This window comes from Terrapene carolina, unplaced genomic scaffold (assembly GCF_002925995.2).
Source record: "Terrapene carolina triunguis isolate 2854851 unplaced genomic scaffold, T_m_triunguis-2.0 Scaffold21, whole genome shotgun sequence".
Taxonomy (NCBI): domain Eukaryota; kingdom Metazoa; phylum Chordata; order Testudines; family Emydidae; genus Terrapene; species Terrapene triunguis.
Genome location: NW_020664372.1, coordinates 6,624,132 through 6,644,762, shown reverse-complemented (window position 1 = coordinate 6,644,762; position 20,631 = coordinate 6,624,132). Strand labels below are relative to the sequence as shown.

Sequence of the window (20,631 nt, the reverse complement as noted above, 5' to 3'; positions counted from 1 at the left end):
TTTTTTTTTTTTTTTTTTTTTTTTTTTTTTTTTTTTTTTTCCCCCATCCATTTTAATCTCATGGTTTATCTTGCCATTTATTTTTAAAATTTTGGGCACTGTAATCTCTGAACTTTGCATAAAAAATACTATTTTGTTTAACTCTAAAACAAATTTTGTTCACTGTTTCCTAAATATATATAAACAAAACCTGGAAATATTTTAATTATTATAAACAAAACCAAAACTGCTTTGAGTCTTTTTAAGGTGAATTGGATTGGTTTCCCACAGAGCAATCATGAAATTACATCTGTAATGTGGCAGGAAGAGTCTTGATATGTCCTATAGAAAAATCAAAATTGTTCATTGTTGTTTGAATTGGCATTCCAACTTCTCTAAACAAATTTCACTGAGAACTTCAAAATAATCTTTGCTCTGGCTAACTTGGGCAAAGATAGAAACTCGTGTCAGCAGTGGACTTATTTATTTATTTTCAAAACTGATAGGAATTTGTCTTCAAATACGGCAAGATTGTCCTTTATTGCAATAGATTCTCTACCCCTGCAGCATCCTCTCCCCCCTCCCTTCCCCCCAAAAAGTTGGAAAAGGAAACAGTTTTCCTAGTTCAGCTGCTGGAGAACCAAGTGGCCTTGTGAATGAATGGAAGGCCCCTAGTAAAAGGAAGTATGACAGGTTGCAGTATGCACAGTATACAGTAGAGAACACATGCCTTTCTATGGTTTCAAAACTGGACTCCCATCTCTCAGACTTTTACAGCAAGAGTGCTCTTGGGACAGTACTCTGAGACCAACTGCTGTCCGCTTCCAGTAAAGACACCCTTCTTCAACCGCCCTGAGAACAGATAAGTCCAGTATAATTATCTCCTGAGCTTCTGTGTTGTGGGACAAAATTCTGAGGAAAATTTCAGCATTCTAGGTGCAAAAGTTTTAATCTACAGCAGCTGAGTCAGGACTTGCAAACCTTATGGTCAGTTTTGTGGGATGCCTCAGAAGACCTCATCCTTCTTGCCTTGTGATACTCGCCATCCTTGGATGCAAACTGCCTTTGTTACTTAATTTTTTGGAGAGGCTTTGAACACAGTTGTTTGGCCTCTCCAACCCTCTTAGAACCTCCTTTTGGGTCTTTTCAAATGAAGTCCAGGTGGTTCTTGGAATCCAGCAAGCAGCCTTTTTTTGCTTCTTTCTGGATTCTGTTCAAATCCTACTTCTACAACTCAGAAATAAACAACACCACTTCACGCAACAAATAGGGCTCAGCCATCCTTCATGGCCTAAAGGAGACCAACACTTCTCTTTTGTGTTAGGGATTGATCATGAGGGGAAGAGGAGTGTGTATGTTATGTGGTTGCCTGCAGAAGATGAAAGGGGATACTTTCCAATGTTATGTCAATATGTTGATTTTTGCTCAAGTTCAGTGTGTAAAATGTACAAGCACGTATTTCTGTTCCAAGTTAGATGGACTAGAGTTTGAACACTGCTCTTCCAGACTTTCCACTGTGAACCATCAGTGTCTGTTAATGGAAAACAATGAATGATAGGCTCTACCCCAAACGTTCCTCACTGAGGCAAGGTTCCAACATCTGTGCAACTACTCTTGCTTCAGATTTCATAAAGCCACATGCTTGATGGCTCTTGTTTCTTGGCCTGTCCTTGATCCTAGTGGTCTTCTCCAGGCTAAGCAACCCAGAGGAGGAGGGGATCCACTTGGGAATCACTTCCTGGATGATCCCATCAGGGCTCTGTCCTTCCAGGAGACTGTCTGTCTGCAAAACTTGCAGGATGTTCCTGATGTTTCAGCATCACAGTTGCTTGTTGAAGCTGGACAAAATTTCACTGGTTCCCACACCAAATTTTGCCTCACTTCAGGGCTGTTTTCCTAATCCACCAACCTAGACCTGCTGGAGGAGAGGTACCACGTTTAATTTCCCCGTTCATCTCCAGATCAACAGTTTCCATCTTTCAGTTCTTCAGATTATTCAGGCACAGTTATTGGGCTTGCCGAAACTCCAGACCTCTGGAGAACTGCACCTCCATGTTTGAGACCTATTAAGAAGAGTCCAGGCACCTGCTCACCTGGCAGCTTCATCCATTCCTTGTCATGGTGGCTGTTGGAAATATAATCTCCTAGATGTTGAAATTCCTTTTCGGAACCCTCTGTGATGAGGGGTAGCAAAAGTCTAAATTCCTTATAGACTGTTACCATGTTTCCTTCTCATCAGTTAGTCATTCATACCCGAGCTACATATGTCACTTTTAAAATCTTTCCGTGTATATCAGTCCCTCTAGCCTCCAGTATTTTGTTATAGTTCTTACCAGAGCTTCCTCCAATTTCTCAACATCATCTTGCTATGTTCAAAAAACGGTTATATCTATGTCCTATAGAGACCGTTAACTCCCTGCTCCACGATTGGCCTACCCATGTATGCAGCCCAGACTTGCATTGGCTTTTTTTTTTTTTTGTTCGTTTGTTTTTGTTTCCTTATTGCACTGCATGCATTTCTTATTTACTGTCCACTGTTATTAAAAAGCCAGTGCAAGTGTCATTTGGTGTCATTGTTTTCCAGGTACCTCCTGTCCACTGAATATCTTTGTTCTATGTGCATGGGGGTTTTTTCCCCCAGGCTGAATCTTCTTTTAAAAAAAAAAAAAAAATCCTGTTTTCTGCCTGTTTTAAATTAGTCCTTTAGTATTTCTCTTGCAGCTGGTGTTGTGCTGCTACATACAACATGATACCTGCTGGAACATTCATACCTACATACAGAGTCAGAACGGCAATCTCAGAAATTGTAATAAATTTCTCCTGGACATCATTAGGGATCACTTTATTATAATATCCATATCAACACAGTGGGCAGAGAGACTCCCAAGAATGGTCCTTGCTTCAGCCATTCACAACGTGGATGTATTGCTGCTTTTGGTCACTGGGACCTGTACATTGCTGTTGCTTGTTACCTTATCTTTCCCCAGTTCTAATTTTTTTTTCTCCTTCCTGCTTGCTGATTCCCAGTAGTCATCCACACTGATGGAATATCAGTGCATGAAAATGAGACCACTTCCTTTCCTATCTGCAAATACTCATTTTGCTAATACACTTCTAATATGCTCAACCCCCATACTGAAGATCCTCCCTAAAAAGTGAACATTCTTGTTTGTTGTTCAGCTTCAAACCTTGGACTCTCCTCTGGGAAAGGGAAATTCCTGTCCCTGTTCCCCAGTCCTCTTAAAGCAGTGTCCAAAAATATTCAGCCAGAGCTGGTGTAGCTTAATCTTTTAAGGACGAGATTCGCTCTGTAACCAGCAAAAGTGGTTTCAGGAGGTAGTAATTAGACTAATTTACCTTTGAAGAAGAACATTTGGCCCATTTTTCACATTTATGTATTAAAACGTCACAACACAGCTATTAAGAACTAATCGGTGCAGAGCACTAACCTTGCTTTCACTAGCCTCCATGCCACTTGGTCCTGTGATGCTCTAAGAAGTCTTATTCTTTCAAACGTAGCATCCCCTTTCCTCTCATTCTGTATCTTTCATGTTCATCCCACTTTCCATTGCCTGCCCCCCTCGCTCACTTCCTGGTACACCCTGTCTTCTGTTGGTCTTGTGCTGTTTAGCCCCTTTTGTCACCCATATTCTATTTTTTTTCTCACCCTGGATCCCAGTGTCTCCCTGCTTACTTCTCCCTCCTTTTCCTTCTCTTCCTCTCTTCCAGGGACAGAAGAGGAGCTGCTGCTGTCTAGAGCTGTGGCGGTGTAGCCTTCTATCTTTGGGGAGGAGGTGCTGCTGCTGAGAGGAGGAGGATAGTGTTGCATCTCTTTGTGCTCTGCACCCCCTCCCCCCATACCTGCTTCCTGCCACAGAGCAGCTCTTCCCCTCTCTCCTGCCCCTCACCCTCTGTAACTAGAGGACAGTTTAGCAGAGGAGCTGCCTCACCTACCTGCAGAGAGTTCACAGGAGCCCAACTGAGCCTCTTCTCCTCTCATCCCCCCTCCTCCCCCCAATGAATCAGTCCATGGACCCCCTCAAAATCTAGGAGCCCACAGGCTTCAGAGGCCCTGATAGCTAGCCCCTGAACAGCTGCTAAGATAATAATTCCAGGATGGTTTAAGTCTATTGTCTTGGGCTTTGCAGGGTTTTGTAACATATACACTACATCCCCTCCCTCACTCCACACCCTGTGGGAGATCCCTGTGTTTCATGGGAGTATATACTAGAGGGCTGTGGGACTAGTTGCTATTTTGATCTTGAATTCCTGGCTTGTCACCTCGAAATCTTTGTATATGGTTAAAATACAAAGGGCTTGTTTGCTTTAGTAGTTTATTATACTTACTCTGTTGTATAAGTTTAAACTATGCACGTACAGAGCTGAGGGCATAATTTGGCTTGCAGAACAATTATTACTGAGGTGATGTGGGAAGGAAAGAATCTCAGCTGAGTTTGCTGAGCTGGTAGTTAGAAAAGCATAAATTTATTGACTTGAAACTAAACAGACTTGATCTGGAGTTAGTGATAGACAATAAACATGAGTCCGAACTGCCTTTAGTTTTACATTGTCACTTTTCTGAGTGAGAACACACTTTTGAATCTCACTTTGATTTAAATATGAAGTACATTGAAGTACAACTTGCAGTAATATCTGCAAAGGAATGTCAGTTCTTGTTACTCAACAGAAATACTTACAGCTGGAACTTTTTGCAGAGGCAGATGAGAAACTGGCTGTTTAACTGCTCATTGCCAGCTTTGACTTGCAATATTTTTTGTGGATAAAACTCGACTGAAGAGAGAACTTGAGAGAGGGAGTGACTTTATATATTTCTGTTGTGTGGGACCATGCGTATGGACCTCATTAGGCTGGCAGCCTTCTGCGCTTGTTGGGGGTGAAAGGATGAATTTGAGACACAAGAATAGACTAGATACAAGCTTCCTTTATATATTACTGTTGGATTTTTTTTAACATTGAAAATATTGGAGACAGAGTCTCTCAACAAGCATTATTAAGTACTTGCCCCAAAACATTCACATTGCATATCTGCAGTTCTGTTGATGGGCTTCTCATGATATCCACAAGCTGGAAAGTAATTCTCCTGAAAGTGTTCGAACCTATCTATGTTCTTGGCACGCTGACTTGGAGCTCAGATGTCAAACAGACTGTTTTTTGTTTGTTTTGTTTTTTAATTTTCAGATCACAACTTTCTTATTAAGACAGTCCAATGTGTGGACAGTCACTATAACTACATAGAACTTTTCCTGGCCATCGAGTAATTTACTTAAATATTTGAACTAATATGGCCGGCTGGGGGAGAAAAAAATAGTATGGAAGCCTTGAAAATTTGGATTTTAAATGCACACAAGCCTCAAAGTAGGGATAGAAAGTTGCTCTACTACTTTGATGCTTCATTGCGGGTGTAACTATTTGTAGGTGGTCTGTATGATGCTCCTTTTTCTAAAAACACAAATTCCCAGACACGTCTCCCTACAACAATTAACATATTAGCAATGCTGCTTGCTTTTGAATGACAAACTTCATTTTTTCCTGAGGTACGTGTTCTAAAACTTGCACTTGAGACTACAGTGCTTCCTCTTGGTAAGCAAATTTTGAGGTTGTCACTAATGCTATTTGCATTAAATAAACATATTACACAGTTTTTCCATTAAAAAAATTGCCAGGTATGCATATAAATGTAAAACATGTTTAATTTCTATGTTAAAGTGTCTGTTACAACAATCTCTGGAAAATTTTGCTTACTCTGCATAAGCAATTTTCATTTCTCTCTAGTGATTACACTTAGCTTTTAAGCTAATCATGACTTTAGAGTGTGTGTGTGTGTGTGTGTGTGTGTGTGTGTGTGTGTTGCCATATCAGATGAGACACTGCATCTACTGTGCTAGCTTATACAGTGGCCTATACCAAAGTCTTCAGAGGAAGCAAAAATAAATACAGCACAGTGCCCCTAGCCTGGGAAACAGGGAAAAATCTCCTGTGCTCCTTGCAGTGCTCAGATAACTCACTATGGCATATTTGATTTATCTCTATTTGAGTTTTGAAATTAAGGGGAAAAACAAGCCTAGATATGTTGACATATTGTATTTAATGGAAAAAAGTGAACTTTAAATCTAGTCTGTTTTTAAAAAAAAAAAAAGAGTGAAAAGTGGCATCATATACTCCACCTATCTAAGTACTCTGCCAACATATGTGGATTTAGAATCCGTGTTATTTCTTTTTAAAAACACTTTCCCCTCCCATACTGCTACATATGAAAGACCCACATCATCGGGAAGAACTGACTAACTATACAGGGAAAATGGTGAAGCTGACTATACACAAAGTAAACCAAATTCAGATATTGTGTTATTCTAGGTTGATTGTCTCCCTTTAAACACATGTAATAGCGAAGTTATTCCTTATTTACAAAGCAATGCATGGCTAAGTATGGAAAGCTTGTCTTGTACTGGTTTACCACTTCGAGCTGAAAATGAGATTTGTAGCCAATTCCGTAGGTGGGTGTAAATCACTGTTTCCTCCCTCTCGTAGCACCAATGAGGTTGATGCTGTATCCAACTTCTTCAGGAGTTTTGAGCACCCCAAGCTTCCATTGGCTTCGGCTGTAATTGTTAGCGTACACCACCTCTGGAAAATGTCAGCTGGTGTTCAGGGATCAGAATTCAAGAATCAAAATCTGACTCAGTCGTTTGCTGGCAACACACATGTTGCTCTGTAGCAATGCCTCTGGCTGTTTCAGAGATGATATTCACAGACTGGGGATGAACCTGCATTCAGACCTCATTGGCCTGAGGGTTGTGATAAGTAGGGCTGGGAAACAAAAGTTTGGGGATGGGAAAGAGGTTCCTTATATGCACAGAGGCTCCAAAGAGGACCTTATATGCACAGTCTCTGTGCCTGGTAATAGTTTCTTGTAAGAGTGAATGTAAATCAGTGCTTGTGCATAGGGGGAAAAGCAAACAGCCCAGCATAAATAGATGATGTGGTTTTAAAGTGGCTGCAGGTTTTTCCCTCCTCATAATATCCGAACTTAATTTGTTTTCTTTCTGTAAATTAAAAGTCTCAGATGGAGCAGGAGATTCCCTCATGTCTACCTGTCAGAGGCAGGTTAGAATTGGGTAGGCATATAGATGACCTTCCCTAAAGTAAGAGTGTGTGTGTGTGTGTGTGTGTGTGTGTGTGTGGAGGTATCTACACTTTCTTCTGTAACTTTGCAAATTAAAATATACTCTAGCTAGAAATTGTGCGAACATATTATGTGCAACTCTTGCAATCACAAATGCCAATTTTATATATTGGAATCCAGGAAGTGTAATTAGATTGACATTACAATGGTAAAACCTATAAAATCAGGTAGCACTGAACTAAGTTAAAGTACATGTGAAGCCCAAGGAGAGGCTAAGATGAATGTAATTGAAATGGTCCAAATAAGTATTTAAAACCACCTCTAAGGATTGTTGCAATTTCTGAATTTCATATTGGCATTTTATATTTGACAAGGTGACATTGTGTAAGAAATGTATTGTAAAACTCTGCTGTACTGTAGGAAAATGATTGAATGTAAATATTTCAAGATGTGGGCCACCATTCAAATGTTCCCATAAATCTTTGCCATTGTTTTAGGGGATAATTCTTCATGCATGTTTGAGTTGAATTGATAGATCCAGCCCCTGGAAGGGTAATCTTCTGCTTGTTATTGCTTCACTATAACTTTGAGTGGTAGATGTGTTTCATGTATTCACCTCCACCTATCCAATATGATTTTTTTTCATTACTAGCCGGTAACTACAATCCTGAATGGGACTATATTTTTACTTTCAAATTAACGTGGTGTGTGTTGACAGTATTGTCTCTTCTTGAAACTAGATTAGGAAATTTATTTGTCAAGGTTTGAAAAAACATAGAACAAATCAATTCTTTCAACTTAACATTTTCTCTCTTCACATTTCTTGCAGGTTTGGTAGGTTTACGGCAGCTGCGCTTCAGTCCAAAGTAGAGCAGTGTGAACGTGAAACGAACCGTCTGAAAAAAGCACTGGAAAGAAGTGACAAGTACATAGAAGAACTGGAGGGTCAGCTTACGCAGCTGAAAGGATCAAGTGGAGAAACCCAAAATGTGAGTACTGTTAGTGAGAGAGCACTTTTCACAGATAATAAAGGAAGTGAAAGCAGTGAAGAAGACATTGCATCATTGAAAAGCCAAGTAGAAAGACTAGAGAAAAAGACTTTAACTACCAGCCAAAGTCCTGATAATCTTGAGCAATTGTCAGGTAATGGACTCTTAGATAGTGATGGCGCTTGCTCAAACTCTGCTAGTCAAGACAGTTCAAATGGGCCAGTCACACACAGTCGTCCGACAAACAAAGAACTATTTTCAGGGTGTCAGGAAGTTCTCCTGGATATAGCTGCTACAAATATGGATGCCTGCTTAGAACCACAGTGGGATAAAGGTGAGGATTGTGCACCATATAAAGATGAAGAACTTTATGAGCTTCCAGCACCATGTACACCTTCTTTGTCTCTCAGTTGTCTCCAGTTGAACACCCCTGATATCAAAGAGAGTCCTCTCGTAAAACAAGAGAGTACGGGGAAGCCATCTGCCTTTCTAAGGAAACTGGAGTTTGATGATTTTTGTGACACTTCAGATGATTGCAACAAAGATTCTCCAGAACATAGTGCAAGCCCCTGCAACAGCCAGAAGAAGGTGACTTGTTTTACTTCAGCAAAGCCAGTGTTTTGGAATAGCTGCTCAACAAACTATGCTGAGAACTTAGATTTTGAAGGTTCAGAGCAAAACGCAATTACTAGTCATTCAGGAGAGCCATCGGCAAAGTCCAGCGATAAGCATGAACTTCTTTTATCTAAAAGATTACATACTATCCGCTCTTCAGAAATGAACCGCACAAGAACGTCCAGTGAAGCATCCATGGATGCTGCTTACCTTGATAAAATTTCTGAGCTGGACTCCATGATGTCCGAATCTGACAATAGCAAGAGTCCCTACTACAACTTTAAGTCCTCTGAGCTTGAGAATCCTTCAAAGTCAACACAGTGTTCTGAACTCCTGAATGAATCAGATAAGAAGCTGGAAGAAAGGAACAAACAAAACAGTGTAAAATGTCCTGAATCAAGTGAGCAATTGGTAGATTGGAAACCTGCTACATTTTCAATCCTCTCTCCATCTGGACTAGAGATGAATGAACGCTTCCCATTGTTTTCAGGCCAAAATTCAGAAACTAGCGAAATCAAACCTCAGAACTGTTTATTTCAAAGAGAGTTTTCCCAAAGTTTTCTTTTCAGTAACTCGCAAAGGCTATTTGAAGAACAAAAGTTGGGTTCCTCTATTTTTAAGGTGTCATCTGAGATTCATAATCTTCACAACCAACTTCAGTCTCCTTGGGCTTCTTCCTTTATTCCTGAAAAGAAACATAAGAGTGTCAATCAGTCGACCAAAAGAAAAATTCAAAGCAGCCTTTCTAGTGCTAGTCCCTCAAAAACTACTAAAAACTAACTCTTGTTGAATTGAAGTTAGTAGTCTTAGTGCCAACATGGGAACATTTAAAAATGCCCAAGTGAACTTGATTTCTGGTGAGTTCCATGTGACCTGATTCTGTCTCTTTTGAAAGCTGAATGTTCTCTCAGCACCTCAAATTGTTTCACTTAGAGAAGAACCATTCAGAGCTTTCTTCTTTGATAGAAGGTTTTGTTTTGTAAATTCTTACTTTTTTTTTTTTTTTTTTTTTTTTAAATTGTCAGGTTATGTGAAGTTCTCTTTGAGCAGCAGTTATGTCCTCCTTGAATATGACCAATTTTAAATGTTCTTGTTAAGCCAGCCCTTTATATGGGAAAGAACTTGCTTTTAAAAGTTTAATTTCCTATGCTACACGGTGATAATTCTTGTAACGCTGCTACTGGTAATAATTGTTCACTTGCCATAAAACACTGTAAATTCTTGTTGTAAAACTTTACTTCCTGAGGAAACTGCTACTGCTGCTTAGACCTATTTGCATGGCACTATTCTATACTGAAACTGTAGTTAAAGTGTGTATATAATGTAGCAGCCTCTCTCGTTTCAGTGTTTCAGCATTTCAGTTAGAAAACCTCTCATCTTCCTTAAGACTGAAAACATGGCTTTTTTTTTTTTTTTTTTTTTTGAAGTTAAGCACAATTTTTAATTTAGTTTCCACAAAGCATTGTTATTCAGAACATGTTCAGTACGCCTGTGTAGACCATAAAAATGGGTTTGTATGCTAATGACTTGTTTACCTAATGTGCACTGAACATTTTACATTAATACTGTACTGTTTTACATTAATACTGCATGCTTTTCTATGTGAATTGAATAAAAGATGTCATAAGCACTATAATCTTTGATGTTGCCTCAGATATTGGACTAGCACAGGAAGAATTGGAAAAGTTTCCTTTTTTTTTATAATTTTGAAAACTGTAAAACTTTTTTATAAGACTTAGATTACAATTTTTGAATAAATTCACATTATCTTCCCCCTCCCTGTTGGATGCATTGCCATTCTGGTGTCAGCGTCAATGCAGTTGGTGGAAATCGGTTTCAGCCTTTCTGGAGGTGACTTTTCCGTTAAGTACTGAATAGGTCAACATAATCTGATTTGCTACAGAAAGGAGACCAATTAAGCAGCAAAGCAAGATTGGTCTCTTTGCATTACGATGTACTTTATTGTGTTTAAAATTAAATATGCTTTTTATCTTAGACATGGAATTGTCATTCTAAACGGACCCCATGATGGCATTTCTTACAAATGGGCAGATTATGTCTATCGATGGATCAAGGACAAGAAATCCATAAACTGTCTTTAGCCCACCTGATTAGAGGGATATACAGCTGGAAACTCTTTGGACTAACACTATAATAAAAATATTGTAGTTCTGTCAACAATTGGACCTAGAATATATTTTGCATTTTCTATGAATATGTTCAGCAACAAGTGTGGCTTTACTTCTGTACAAATATCTGTTCCAAAATGGTCACCAATGCCACAAACACAATATCCCAGCCGCAACTACAAGCCCCAGTACCAGACACCAACCTATTCCATAGCACCTCTTACTGTAGCTGATGCTGGGTCAATCCTCCAAGAAAAGGAATGTTGGTCAATGTACAATCTTAACTTATACTGTTCAAAAATTAAGGGGCCATCCTGTTCTGGACACTAATTCAGGCTGTCCCTAGTTAATTAGGTAAATCACAGGATTACTTTGTGTTAGCACTTTTTTCAGAGACCATTATTTACCTTCTGTTTAAAATAACATTGCACTGATAGTAAATCATGCAAGCACACATGCAATTGTCAAATGCTGGGGTTAATTTTTATTTTGATTCTTTGTAGTTGTATGACCAAGCTCTTGGGTCTTTGAAATGTAAATTTTGCATGTTTTACACTTCATAATCATTCAGTTTGTTTTACACCATGTCATTTTTAACTTTCGTTGATAGGGTTAAGTAACAACATGAATGGTTGCTGGTGTCTTATCTAAATTCAAGTCAGAATATATGAAAATATTATATTTATTGTGTGAGTAATCCTGGTGATTTTTAAGCAGCATTTTTGATAGACATTGTTTAGTTTTAGTCACGCAAATGGAAAAGACGTTAAGAACTAAAAAAAGCGGTAAATGGGCAAAGGTTTAAACTTGTATCCCTTTCTGTCTTCTCAGCCTCTTATACTCTTCAAACTGAAGTACATGCTTAACTTTTATGCACTTAGTAATCCTAGGGTATGTCTGCAGTGCAATTAAACTCCCACTGCTGGCCCCTGTTTACCTGTGATGTAGACGTTTGCGCTCAGGATAGAGCCTGGGCTCAGCTTGTCTTTCTCACCAACAGAGGTTGGTCCAATAAAAGATATTACTTCACCCTCCTTGTCTCTGTAAAACACCTAACACACTTAAGGGTGCTATATGGATGGCAGGAGATAGATCACTTGCTCATTACCTGTTAGCTTCACTCCTTCTGGGGCACCTGGCATTGGCCACTGTCGGTAGACAGGATACTGGGCTAGATGGACCTTTGGTCTGACCCAGTACGGCCGTTCTTATGTTATGTTCTTATATCAATAAATAGTAATATGTAAGCCACTCCTTTTGATTTAAAGTTTACAGAAAGGATTGGTGACATGTACAGCCTATACATTAAATCACATACGGTGAAACAACTTTTTCAATAGTTAAAAAAGAAAACCCATAAAATGTGTTAGTTGTTTATAGGTTTTGTATTCTTCAGGCTTTTTATTGCTCCTCTCATCCAATCTTTGGCTATATTTAATGTTTTTCACAAATAAATGTATTTAAATACAAGTTAATCTTTGTTAAACTGTTCTTACATATAGTTATGTAAGAACATGTAGTGTCTCTCTCTTTTACAAGATCTGATACAAATTAAACTGTTGCAGGCTTTGATCTAATAACAAGAAATAGACAGCCGGCCTGAAGCTTACTAAGAAAATATTCTTTCTCAAGTTCTACACAGTTTTTTCTAAGTCCGGCTAGGTCCTGCTGAAACAGGCTCCATTAAAATATTTAATTCTGCTGTGTACAACAGCGGTCAGTAAATAGGCAGTTACAAGTAAACTTACTATGTGGGTTAGCTTATTGCACAAGATATGTAATTTCCCTTTTCCTCTCCTGGTGTATAGACCATACATGGCAATATGGTCTTCAGAGAAGAGGTGACCAGAGAGCATCATTAGCACCAATCCTTTCCCTAGTCAACATAAGGAGAAACCTACTTCCTCCCTCTTTGTTCAAAAGTGAATGCCACCTGTACCCTAAGGGAACCTGGTTTTACTGCTACTCATTACTAAATCAAAGCTGTACATTGACTCCTGCCATTAACTATGTCCTGCTACTGAGGGAAGCTCTCTCTCCAAGGTTTTTTTCATTTTTTTTGTTTTGTTTAATTTTGCAAGTGTTTGGCTTATAAAATAAGATTCTTTAAAAGAATTTGTACCAGTCAAAGTAGTAGATTAAAAGATGGTGTTGGCTGGGGGTGAGAGTTGCCCAACTGGCTTCTTAACATTAGGATCAAAAGTGCAGCCCTCAAATATCTGCTATGTTCCCAGAAGCACTTTAGAACACCTGCACCGATGATCTTAGTGAAGCCTTGCAGGGTGTGATGTGTTAGAAACTTGGTGACCTAAGCTACTCCATGTAGGGCTGTGACTTCAATGTAAAATAAAAACAGAGAACTTCACGGGCAAGGTTCCAACTCTCCTTCTCTTGGCCTACATACTGTTATAGGCCTGTGCAAAAGAGTGAGTACACTAATATACAGTACAAGTGATGTAATTCAAACAGTTGGTTTAATAAATTTTAGTTTTCTCTCTGCTGTTGTGGTGGTTGTATCAAGCCCTTCACTTGAATACATTTTACAGACAGCTCTTCAGATGAAGAGTTTTAGTGATGGGAGGGGAGAAAGAGCTAGGAAAGACCTGTGTGTGTGAGAGAGGGTTGGGTAGGGTGGAAAAGGGAGGGGGTAGGGAGAGAGGTGCTGGAAGAGAGCAACCCCAGAGAAGCAAATTAAGTTTGAGAATTATTTTTAGGATTCTGGTATCTCCTACTTTAACAGGTTGCTTTCACGTGGTTGTGTACCTAGCAAATACCAGAATACTTAGGGAGCACAGCAGATTTTATATATATAAATAGGACAATCAAATGTCAATTGTAATAACTTCCTATTAGCTTAAGATGAGGGCAGTGTTTCCCTTTTTTTGCATAACCCCTGGGCTAGAATGAAGAGAGAGGAGTCTGGTTCACTTTTATTTCTAGTCAGTTTCATTTTTACACACATCTTAGTGCCTCAGTCTGGGTTACAGCCCGGCAAGAAATTAGTTTGTTTTTTTTAATTCCCTTAGAACTGCAAGGCCAAAAGTTTTGGTAATATTTTCCAATGAGCTTAAATTGTGTAAAAGCATAATTTTAAATAAGCCCTTTTAAATGTGCCCCCAAAATTACAGGGGTGTTTCTTTTGAGAGAACTAACAGGGATCAAGGGTGAGTGGAGGTAGGGCCAAATCTCTCTGTCTTTTTAATAGTATTCCCCCTTTCCTTGTGTACTATCCCTGGTATTTAGTTTCCCCCTTCAAAACAGGACATTTGGACAGAAGGAAGAAAGAAAATATCCATTTGTATATGGGTAGGATCTTTCCGCTTAGTGTGTTCTGCCCCAGTTTATGCAAAGCTGGGCTAGCTGTAGCCTTGGACTAGTCTGGAGTCGATTATTTCATCAGCACTCAGGCAAAGACGAAGGAGTTCCTTTATTTTCCATCCCCATCCCCAAATCAACAATGTCACAAGCCAGCCCAGCTGTCTACACGGTATAGTCCCGCCATGTCTAGGTTTGGGCCGAAAATTACACTCTTCACCCCTTGTATTTCCAGTAAACTTCCCTCTCTGTGGTGCTTTCACTGACTCAATGAGACCTCAGTTCTTTCGCCTCTGGTCCCCATCCCTTCCCAGCCTCATGAGCAGCACAGAAACCCTTTTTTTTTTTAAAACTGCTAACAAAACCTGGTGATTAAGACACGAAACTAACAAAGAGTTTTTCTTCCACCTTAACCTTGCACACAAACCTTTAACAAATTAATTAATCCTAATGAATTAACACTTCATTTATTTAAACGCGCTCCAGTTCATGAATTAAATTTTCATGCAGTGATTAAAGGCTGTTAAAATATGCATGATTTCGTTAAAATTTTATAATAAATCAGGGCAATGTGTTACATGACAAGGCAACTATTTCCCAGCCCCTCGGAACGTGCTTTGATTTGTGCAGAGACTGGGAGGCGAGCGCATCGCTCTGTATTTTGGCAATTGAACAGATCTCAGAGCGCCTTTAGATTTAACTTCTGATCGACCTTCTCCCCCTCTACAAGCCCCTCTCTGAGTCGTTTCTTATGTAAGGAAACCAGTAGCTAAGGGATAGACACGGTAGGGATGCTGTAAGGCAGCGCAACCTAAGGGAGATGAAGCAGACAGTGTTCAATTGTCTGTTTGCATTATATATGTCTACGTAATATATATATATAAAATCAGCAATACATTGACCGATGGTTCTTAAATGATGCTGAAGCGTAATGTGATCTGGAGGCTTTTATGCTGCAGGCCCTTCCCGGTGTGCTTTTTAATTAGCGTATATCACTTAAAAATAGTAACCAGAAACTTTACCAGAGACAGCTAGAACGGCAGTATTTTCTACTAGACCCAGAACTAGCTCCTCCAGCCCCGTTGTTCTCCCGAAAAGGGACGTTCTGAATTACCTTGGGACCTAACTCACAATCAAGAGTTTCAATTTTTAATATGACAACATTCTACACTTTGGCTGCAAAAGCAATTATTGCAGCTTGTACATCAGTAATTAGCAGGTCTTTGCTGATGTAAGGAAAGTCCTCATTAGGACATGGAAATACTTTTTGTGCATTCACCCATAGGGCTTTTTTTTTTTCCAAGGTAGGTTAGTTTAATCATCTAAAGGGAGAATAGCTTTTATACTAAATGGGATATTGACTTTCAGTAAACCTTACCAAATAACACAGGTACCCTAGGCTTTCTTTTAGTGCTACCACCAACACGCAGGGAAATTTTAGGGTAGAGCAAATCGAGCAAATAAAAAGTCAATCTAATTCTTGAAGTAAAACTACATCAGAAATTAATACAGGCTGCTCAATAAACCCCTAAATGACTTTTTTTCAAAGTCAGAATATATAGCAAAGTATGATGAGACGTAAGAGCATAATATCCCAAGCTTTAGTATATTCATCTTTTGGGAATCCTAAAAAGGGAAATCAAATACAATGGGTTACAGTAATTAATTTATAAATCGTTTTACTGTGGGAATAAGGGATTTACTTTATTAGCTCTCGGGATAGGCAGTGCAGTCAATTAAGGAAATCTGCCTATTTCTTACATTTGAAACAGGAGAAAACTACCGGAGACAAGTAAATGCATAGATAGATAGATATAGATAGATAGATATGCGTCCCTTTATCGAGTATGTTTGCCCATAAAAGTGGAACTACAGCATGGTCATATCTCCAATGAACTCATGCTCGGAGCTTGCAAGTTTATTACCATCAGTATTCATGAGAATGGAAGTACCCACTAGGAATAGGAATAACAGCGAATATTAAAATAAAAGATACTGCCAGGCCCGTAAGATGTCCATACCTCTGCGATCTGAGAGAGAGAGAGAGACTGACTGACTTTTTGTGTGGACAGGTATGTATATTTGCAGGAGTAGCCTGGGGCTATATTGGTGACTGTCAGAGAAACTGGAAAACGAAGAAGAGAAAGAGGTGCACTGAGGACTGAGCAACAACTCAACCTAGACGTATTTGTTCACAAAGCCAGCAGAGAGAGGAGTGAAATCTGAAGTGCATAACGCCACAGTCGGCTGGATCCTGCGCCCATTGAAAAAAAATGGTAGTTTTGCCATTTATCTCAGTGGAAGCAGGATCGGGCTCATTTTAGGCTTTCTCTTTTTAAAAGTATCTGAGGGACCGAAAGAGGATTGTGGTTTAAAACCATCCCTTTGAAACGTGCTCTCTTTCTCCCCTACCTCCACCCCCGCCCCACTCTTCACAAAAGTGTCCAGAGGCTTGATTTATCTTTTGATTCAGCCATTTGTTTTATTATTATACCCGAGGAGCCACGGAGACAAATAATTGCTGAGACTAAAACAAATGTGAAAGTCTCGCCTCTCTCTACCTTCCACTCCCGGTCTTGGCCTCTGTTAGGAAGAGATCAGAGAAGAAAGAGTTGATTGAGTCTTAAACTTTGAAACTAAGTTCAATGCCTGAAGACTCCAACATAATAAAAAGAAGGGTAGGACAAAAAGCTGGCCACAGAACATTATCCAAACCCATGTTACCGAATGTACATTAGCAGGCAGGGCCGGGGGATAAGCCCTAAATTCAATTGTCTTTTACAGATTCTGGAACTATCAAACTGAGTAATGGGGCATGAGGCAGCATGGGGTCCCGTATCAACGGGGAACTGTCCAGCACAAAAAAGCTCCTGAAAAACATGATGTCAAGTACCTGCGAGATCTTCGCTCATAACACACTCCCCACCTACTGCATGGGATTTTTGCACAATAAATATGCCCAAGACTATTTGTAACAAAAGAGTGCACTATAACTAGCCTGCAATGCATCTACAGCCAGGTAGAAGTTGTACTTCCACTGGTGCTTGCCAATCTGAGTAAACCAACAGGACATACTGTCCGTTTCCCCCGTTCCTGCGCTAGGTTGTTACCGCTCCAGGAAGACCTGTAACAGGAAGAACAGAAATTATTGGGCTTCGAACAGATGTTACGTGTGCTGGTAGAAACAGTAGTTCCAAAGCCAGTCCTAACAGTAAAACCCTTAATAATATTCCTCTGGGGCTAAATCTCAGAGTGAGATGATGAAGTTGCAGGAAGAAAGAGTCAAGGCTGAGCTTTCCGAAGTAAAGGGAAAAAATGGACCAAAAGGAACATGAGTTGCTGGTCCACCTGGTAAACTTTAAAGCAAAAGCTGCCCCAAATCAACGTGTCCTGTATGCCTTTTCACCCAGGGCAGATATGCCCAAGGCTATATTCTCTACTTATAACTGTGAATAAACTTGGTTTGTGGCAACCCAAGTTGGCCTGTCTATAATGCAGGCGCCATCTAGAAGTGGTGCAATCGCTACCATATGTCAGTATTTCCCAACCAGCCAAAACCGAAGAGTGATATTATTAATAACACTACGGGCCTTCTGACTAATGGTCGAACGCTCACGGAAGGCTGCTGTAGAGGTAAGAAGTTAAGGGTTTACAACCAGGAGCCCAGAATCCGTGGTGTGATGAGCAGCCTCAGAATTGGTAGCCAAAGAGAAAAGAGAGAGAAGAGTGCGTGACTCTGGCTCACGTACAGATTTCATTATTTCTAGTGCACTCTCTCCTGGTATGCCAGTTCCTAACGGCCACCACCACCTTCCTCTAGGCACAGGTTCTCTCCTTTCTCCCGCACGCCCTTAAAAAAGCCACTGTAGGTGATGAGTATAAGAAATAGAACTACTAAACACGTGTGGGACAAACATATCTAGCTCTGTTTGTCACTAATGAGCTATCTGGAGAACATGCTATATATCTTGGCTTGCGAGAAGGGGAAAAAGAAAGTCCATGGAATAATCCATAGACAAAACATGTCCTTTTCTCCTTCTTTTATCATCACTTGAACAATCTTCATTTACACTGAGCGTTTCCTCTACCGATGTACACTGGTGAGTTTACTTGGCCAGCGTTCTGGCTAACCAGATAAATTTGTCCAGCTCTGAGTGTCTCCATCTTCAGTGTCAGGTGAGAAGCCCATTGTCTTTGTGTGGCTGATTGGTTTACCGTTATATCTATTCTATTAGCAAAGGAATGTGGGTTGTTTTGCATCAGGCTCCAGCACGCATTTTCCATACGCGTCTCACTTCAAAACAATGTATCAAATGCACCATTTCCCCATTTGCTGATCTTCAATTTACAAAACATGGCAGCTCAAAAAGCTAGGGTAAATCATGAATTGTTAATAAAAGCATGTTCGTTATTATATTGTTCCTCTTAAACAATGTTTTCGATACAAGTTTCCCCCCTTAAAACCAGAATGTGCCAGTTTCTAGTTCATCCCCCTCCTAGATAAAGTTGCATTCAGCAATCCCTGGGGACACAATAATGGATGGAGACCGGCTCTCTCTCGCACAAGTAATTGAACATCTTTCTTTCTTTCTTTCTTTCTTTCTTTCTTTCTTTCTTTCTTTCTTCTGGGGCTGGATGAGAAACTGGAGAAAGCCATATGATGACAAATATGGACTTTACTTGGGATTTTAATATGTACTCTGTGTGTATGTTTGACGGGGGTATATGTATATGCATAGTATACGAATATGTATATATGTACATAGACGAATCTCAGTGCATGAGAGATACAGCTATTCCGGCACTCTTTAAGGGTGACACATGGCAGATCGGTTATCAGATCACTGCATCAAACAAACACCCGCCTGCTTTTTCCTGGTGCCTGTCTTAGCACTCCTGGAGCAGACGTGATAACATCTGGGCTATCACCCAGGGTTATCATTAGAGTGCCCCAATGGACTAGCTTCACCTGTGTTGTTCCCTTCGGATTCAAATTAATCCCAGTTGTTGATCATAAAAGTGAGAGACAAATTTACAGGTTGGTTAATTAAAGGGTTTGGCTGCCACCCGTTTTAACTACGTATAGTTAACTTAAGAATTCCACTCTAAAAAAGATCGGTCCATAACCCAAAATATTAGTCATCAATATATTTGCGAATCATTATTCTATTCTTTTTTCCTAACCGTTTCATTTAAATGCAACAATAAAACTGGGGAGAAACACGGACAAAAAAGCATTTCAACAATGTTATTTTCCAGCCTCTTCCTCCTTTTCCTTTCTGCAGTAATGTCTATGAAGGCGATTCAGACTAGTTTCCCTGTGTTCTCTCTTCATAAAAAGAACCAAACTACCCGTAGTTTTAAAAATAAAAAGGCTTTGTGATTATTTTATGCTTCAAGTCATGCCGGAGTGAGAGGTGGGTTTTCACACGATTAAAGAAGAGAGATTTTACAGGCTGCAAAAAAGGAAATGCACAATTTCATTTCAACAGTGTTCCCCATGTAGAAAGCACATGCTTCTTGTGGGCTAAGTGGCTGTCACTAGCGGTGCCTGACACAATAATATTTGCAACAAAACTAGATGGGGAGAAATGAAATTATATGGAAATCAATAGACTCTGACTGCTTCAAACCAATGTCTGTCACAATGATTATTCTCAAGGAGCTTATTTAGAATTCTTAAAAGTAACAGGCTTACGCTGGAAAACTGTCACTTTCTGTGTTGAGAGTCCTCAACACAGAGACACACACGTCTCTCTGAAGGACTACACAGGAGCACAGGAAATGAACATCTCTTTCGCTAGAATCCAGTTATTATTTTAAATAATGATAACTATATGTAATTAGACACCATGTACAAGCCAAGTACAAAATCAGATCTGTACATTAAAGGTACCAGCACCTAAGCATGCACAAACTCAGAGACAGCCATAGAGACATGCACACTGCATTGTATTACATGTAAGATCTGGTCATGTATACATGTACGTATATTATACGCGGATGGACATGCAGGCACATAATACATAGATGCGCACGTTGTTGTCTCTGTGTCCGATTAGAAAGGCGAGCAATGCGCATGTGTTGCAGCTACAGGTGTAGCACCTGCACTGTCCTTTCTGGTGGTCATTATAAGAGCAGCTCTCAAACTCCGGCACCGGCTAGACGTGCAAACGCGCAAGGAGATGCAACAAGGCGCAGGGAGGGAGAGAGCGGGAGGGGGGGAGGAGGAGGCAGGGGGAGACAGCTGATGTCTATCAAAGCCGTAGCTCCAAGCTCTCGCGAGAGTCTGCGGGGCCGTAGCCACGAGATGTGGGGCTCAGGTGTAAGCAGAGCGCATCTCAGCCCAGCGCTAGGATAGAGCAGACAGATAAGTGAGACCGAGAGGGCTGGAGGGAGTCTCACTGTGCGGTCAAAGGGAGCTCCAAGAAACAGCGGCACTAGCAGTGGGATCTGCCGC

The 20,631-nt window shown here is 40.1% G+C and overlaps 1 protein-coding gene across 1 annotated transcript in view; it reads left to right on the top strand.

The window, feature by feature from the left end:
* The window catches only part of OBI1 (ORC ubiquitin ligase 1), a 27,730-nt gene extending 17,595 nt beyond the window's left edge, over positions 1-10,135 (top strand). Inside the window, exons 5-6 of the mRNA XM_029912927.1 lie at positions 6,355-6,490; positions 7,886-10,135. Coding sequence (XP_029768787.1) covers positions 6,355-6,490; positions 7,886-9,507 — 1,758 coding nt within the window. The 3' untranslated portion in view covers positions 9,508-10,135. The remainder of the gene's footprint in view (positions 1-6,354; positions 6,491-7,885) is intronic.
* Positions 10,136-20,631: the final 10,496 nt, after the last annotated feature.